The following is a 6,000-nucleotide window of genomic DNA, read 5'->3' as shown; positions in this document are numbered from 1 at the left end:
TCATATCATGCTCGTTATTTCTTAGAGTATTTCAATATCCTGTAATGTTTCAACACTTTTAATGAGATAATTTGTCTAGTTTTTCATTCCGTTTGACATCGAATTTAAAATGCGAACTCGATGTAACAACTTTGTGGGGTAATGCACTAAGTTAACTAGGTACACTTAAACTATCGGACGACGGGAGATAACTCCTGTTAAAAAACACGTCAAAAGTTGAATATTGAATTTATAATGTTTGAAAATTAAAAGAAATTCTAATTCTATTCTTTTAAATATTTGTACATGATAGTTAATATAAATGTAGTTTCCATATTTTCAGGACACTTTTTGAACAAAAAAATTTAATTGTGACTCTAAAGTAAACCGGAGAAATTGAACATAAAAATGTGTTCGCCGTATTAAGTTACACACGCTTGCCGTCTTGGTCATTTGTGCGTTTTACTTGTACGCACAGAGCTATAACAGTTTGTGTTTAAAAGTGACATTGAGCAGATGCGGACCACGTCGGCGAACGAATTATCAGAAGACCTCCACATTGATGTAGCGAGTTGCAGTGCTGTTACATAAAAAGTTTATGATGGCAGGCAACAGCGACATCAGAAGACGAAGTGGCATCAAACCAAAAGGGAAAGATGCAGAACATGGTGATGGCGATCGCAAAAAGAAAGCCAATGCACCTGGTGGAGCGGGAATGATTTTTGGACTTGTTCTGGTTATTGTTGTGGCTTGCGGTGTAGGATATTTTGCTTATTTGCAGTATTGCAAAGGCATCGTTAACACGCCCTTAGCAGTGTCTAAAATCAACGCAGCCAACAGCTCAAGCGCTCTAGTCGACCCGGATAGATTCTGGGGAACCTATCGGTCAAATCTGTACTTTGGAATGAAAACCAGAACTCCTCGCTCACCGGTGTTTGGACTTATGTGGCTACAGCAGTTGACAGAGAAGATGCCACCTCCAATTCGACATTGGTGTGATCAGGATGACCAGTTGAGGAAATATGGATGGCTGAAACACGACGGCAGGAATTTTGGTATTCAAGAAATTGAAGAAAATGGTTTTGTTCTAAGAACGGAATTCGTTAAAAGAGCAGGTGGATTGCACGGAGGAGACTGGTCTGCGAGAGTTGTAGCGACAAATTTGGTATGTTACATGCGGTCAGTTACACAACTGCGAAGTGGGAGATGATTTTCTATCGTGTAATTTATTAAGATTCTTAATCAAATTAAAATGTAATCAGCATTTTTTGGATATTGGGAGAAGATCATGATATGACATATTGTTAGGATGATATTCAAAAGAGTGTTATGTCGTTTGAAATATGACAATCTTAAAAAGGTTTAAATGCTAAGAACAGAATAAAGAATTTAAGTTTTATTTCTTTTTTTATGATTTTGGTACAATGTTGATGGTAAAATTAGTGAACCTGCATGTTGGATGATTCTGCATACCTAAACCCACTTGTTTAGAAGTTGTCAAATGCAACCATTTCTTGAGAACAGGATCACTAAGTAAAATATCCTGACATTGTTGTAGTGAATTTATACAGATGAAAGTTCAAAATACCTGATATCAAAGATTATTAGAAATAAAATGACATAAAGGATCACCAGTCCCAACTGTATGTAGTCAAACGATGTAAATAAGCGTCAGATTATGAGATGATTAAAAGTTTTGTTTTAAATGTAACATACTGGTAATGTTACAAGATTCAAATGCTTTCTATTTGTCGATTGATGAAGCTGTATGAAGGAAAATGCTCCAATTAGGAAGAGTGCAAGGAAATAGTATCTTACATGTCTTTTTTTTGTCTGTGTTTGTCAGAATCTTATGTAGCAATTGTATTTCCTTTCTGGTTTTAAGTTGTGATGGGATGGGGCAGCTTATTAGATAAACTGTTTTAAGATTAAATGTAAGAGACAGGTTTTCAGAAAGAAGTTGGTGATTCTGACATTATCTTTAAGAATACAGGCCATTCAAATTCTTTATCATGATCTATGGCCTTAATGTATGTTCATTTTGACAAACTTCATTATCTATCAATACATCAAACTATGCATACATTGATAAAGTTCTCTTTATCTGTCATAAACCTTAAATACGTTGATAAAATTCTCTTATCTAACTGAAGCACAGAAACATTTAAAAAGTTAACTTCATATCAATATATCATGAAACATGAGTATTATTGCCAGTCAGAATTTTCAGCAGATTAGCATGAATTTATGATTGAAATTTATAGACATTATGAAGATACTATTTTTGAAGAAGAAACTGAGTATATCCTACAATATCCAGGGGCCAATACTTAAAATCTGGTCCAAAGTTCATTATGTGGCGACGGAAAAAAATTATTTTAATCATTGATTAGTATTTTTATGTAACAGGGTGCAGAGTGTAGGGCATGGGATGTTACCTAGATCTCTCTCTGTTCTGTCACATTCTGTTTTGAATAACTATTATGTCTTGAAAACCTCAGCAGATTTAATTTATGTAAGTCATAAAAAAATGCCATAGTATGATAACATCAAGTTCCAAACATCAGATTCTGTTTTGCACAGGAGTGACGTTCATGTCTTAAAGTATATTTTCAGTTTTTTTGTTTTTTCACATTGTTTTTTTTTTTTTTTTATTTACCACTACTCTCTCACTTTCTCTATCTCTGTCTAATGACTTTTCCTCAGCTATTTGACAGACTATAAATGTAGGTAGACTTAAAGCCAGGCATGGCCTTAATTATTGCAAGTAAAATTATAACGCCATATCTGCTGAGGTAAACTGATGTAGATAGAGCTTTACAAAATATGTAAACGTGTAATTTCCTGTTTATTGAGACAGTCTTTGAACCTGGTTGTCCAAGTCCAGTCATAGATAAAGAAGTTTATTTAATGATGTCCATACTTACACAAAGTTAAGAAATGTAAGTTAATGTCTTTAAATTTAGTCTTTAGTAAACTTTGGGGGCCAACAGTAAAGTTTAAGTGGGGAGGTTTACTTATTACAGAATGATTATATAGCATTTGTTGAGTCAATACGAAAAGTGCATTAAATGTGGATGGGCTTATTACCAGACATAGGCACATTACAGTATTTATATGGCAATGATCTGTATTTGTTGTTGTTTACAGGATCAGAAGAAACCTGTTGTACTATCACTGATGTACTATGTTGCCCTGGATGGTCAAGGTCACTTAGAACCTGAGATGACAAGAAACAGACTAAGTGCCATCAGAGGTTATTCCGAGGAACTTGGTGATTTCACTTTACATTTTCCTAAAACAAAAACAAAGACACAGACTAAATATAATCATCTAATAACATATACATCACGACTGGATCAGCTGAAAAATGTAGTCACCAACGCAATGAAGGTGGATGCTTGGGACAAACAACGCACTCAGCCTTACTTTGTACTTGGTGGTCGCCTTGTACCACGTGACAGTCCTGGAGGTCCTAACTTTATGGTCCAACAGATCACAGTTCAACTGCCATTTGAAATGGAAATTATCTTTGAATCTGGAAGTGTACAAGACAGACCTGATACTTTGTCTGATGAAATATTTTTAAAAGAATTGGCAAAGTATTCACAAGCATTTGATGAAAAATTTTCTGCCACTTTTCATCTGGAGGGTAAGGGATATGGTCAGGATGAAAGTAATTTTGCTAAAGCTGCTCTCAGCAATATGCTTGGTAGTGTTGGCTATTTTTATGGATCATCCATCGTCCAGTCTCGCTATAATGAAGATCCTGTTGAATACTGGCCTGCAGCGTTGTATAGTGGGGTACCTTCACGGTCGTTTTTCCCTCGTGGTTTCCTTTGGGACGAAGGATTTCATAATCTCCTCATTAGCAGATGGGATATAGAAATTTCAAAGGACATCATTTCTCATTGGCTAGATTTAATGAACACAGAGGGATGGATTCCAAGAGAGCAAATTCTTGGAGTTGAAGCACAAGCAAGAGTACCGAAGGAATTTGTTGTTCAGAGAAACGAAAATGCAAACCCACCAACTTTATTTTTGCCACTTCAAAGAATAATCAATCAGATATCATCTTCAAGTGATCCTAAGGATAAACAATTTATGAAGTTTGTTTTCCCACGTCTGAAAGTGTGGTATAATTGGTACAATTCAACACAGACAGGCAAACTACCACTCACCTACCGATGGAAGGGACGGGATCCAAAAACAAACAAGGAACTGAACCCCAAAACTCTTACTTCTGGCTTGGACGATTACCCTAGGGCCTCACATCCCACGGACGATGAACGTCATGTTGACCTTCGATGCTGGATGGCATTTGCTTCAGGACTAATGGTGGATATTGCTGAAGCACTTGGGGAAGATCCAGCAGAGTACAAAGCTACACATCAACTGTTAACTGACAATAAATTGCTGAATGAACTACACTGGTCCACCCAAAAGCAGCAATACTCAGACTATGGTCTTCACACAGATAGAGTCCAATTACAACGTCCCAAACCTCCGAAGAATCTGCAGCCAGGACAACCACAACCACAGCTTGACAAGATCAGAGCTGTGTCGAAGGAACCAGAGTATAAATTTGTTGACACTTTTGGTTATGTTAGTCTGTTTCCTTTCCTACTTAGAATAATAGATGCCGATTCTGTTAAGTTATTTCAGACAATGGCAAAATTACAAAAACCAGAATATCTCTGGACTGATTACGGACTGCGATCATTGTCTAAAAGTGCCTTTTTATATAACAGATACAACACAGAACATGACCCGCCATATTGGAGAGGTGCGATTTGGATAAACATGAACTATTTAGCATTAGGTGCTCTTAACCACTATTCTGTTACTCCTGGAAAATACCAAGACCTGGCAAAGTCTACTTATAAAAGTTTACGTCAAAATGTCGTACAGAACATTTTTAAGGAATACAGGAGGACAGGCTATATATGGGAACAATATAGTGATAAATTTGGCTCTGGAAAGGGGAGTCATCCATTCACAGGATGGTCAGCTCTTGTAGTCTTAATCATGGCTGAAGAATACTGACCAATCATGCTAAAACTGACCACTCAGGACAAAAACTGACTACTCACTTTCAATACTGATCACTCTCATTTTTGCTTCACACATAACCAGATCACCAATGTTTTGCATGTGATTATATTAAACTGATTGTAATATGACACTTATTTTAAATCATGAATCATTTTTGTTGATTTCTTGTTTGTTGGGACCACTGCCAGATTTTTTTATAGTGGTATTACACTGAAATGTCTTAATCTGAACACAACACCATGACACCCCTACCAGTGACATTATATTAACCATGAACCATATCAAACAGCAGGAAGGGATGAAGTACTGTTTTAAAGACTGGTACTCCACAGCTTGGAGACAAAACCCATGACCTTCCTCATTCATGTTCCATTCATTTCTCTTTACAAGTGGACTAAAGCAGTCGGTGGAATAAGTTCTGGTTTCATGATCAGTAATTGAATAATGCATAATAAACTGACTATTGATTTTAATCAGTTTCTTACATTGATTACATAATAGCTTGAATGTTCTATTTCTTGCATTGAAAATTATTGAAATTATTGTGAATTAGAAGCTTAAAATCTGCTACTGTACCAATATTTGTATATTTTACTTACATAGTAATTAATACCACTAATAAGATCCGTTTAAGACTGCTTGCTGTAAATTACCTTTAAATGAACATAAGAATGACAAATAATCTCTGCATTTCTGAGATCTTTGAGGGGCCGAGTGGTCAAGGCATCAGATGTCATTATCAGTAGCCTCCAACTCTGGGTTGTGGGTTTGAGACTTACTGTGGGCACTTGCCAGGTATTGCCTGCATGTCGTTGTTTTGGGTTTTTTTCATCTTTCCTTCACTTCCAAAACCTGACATCCTTAAATGACCCTGGCTGTTCATATGGCATAAAGTATCAATAAACCAAACAGTGATTCTTCAACTGAATGCAATTAATCGTCTTTGCAATTTCAACATTAATTAAT

At 36.1% G+C, this 6,000-nt stretch overlaps 1 protein-coding gene across 1 annotated transcript; it reads left to right on the top strand.

The window, feature by feature from the left end:
- Positions 1-535: 535 nt before the first annotated feature.
- On the top strand, positions 536-5,488 carry LOC132549569 (mannosyl-oligosaccharide glucosidase-like). The gene is made up of 2 exons (XM_060213508.1): positions 536-1,144; positions 3,130-5,488. The coding sequence occupies exons 1-2, from the start codon at positions 578-580 to the stop codon at positions 5,023-5,025; spliced, it is 2,463 nt and encodes an 820-aa protein (XP_060069491.1). The 5' UTR covers positions 536-577; the 3' UTR covers positions 5,026-5,488.
- The last annotated feature ends 512 nt before the right edge of the window (positions 5,489-6,000 follow it).

This window comes from Ylistrum balloti, unplaced genomic scaffold, assembly GCF_031769215.1.
Source record: "Ylistrum balloti isolate Yb309-2 unplaced genomic scaffold, AGI_CSIRO_Ybal_v1 Utg370066, whole genome shotgun sequence".
Classification (NCBI taxonomy): domain Eukaryota; kingdom Metazoa; phylum Mollusca; class Bivalvia; order Pectinida; family Pectinidae; genus Ylistrum; species Ylistrum balloti.
The sequence above is the reverse complement of the archived record's forward strand: the minus strand, read 5'-3'. Positions and strand labels throughout refer to the sequence as shown.

Excerpts from the sequence above, each read along its gene's own strand:
- LOC132549569 (XM_060213508.1), top strand. The coding sequence starts at position 578 with ATGATGGCAGGCAACAGCGACATCAGAAGACGAAGTGGCATCAAACCA. Across the intron at positions 1,145-3,129 it reads GAGTTGTAGCGACAAATTTG|GATCAGAAGAAACCTGTTGT; the intron begins GTATGTTACATG and ends TGTTGTTTACAG.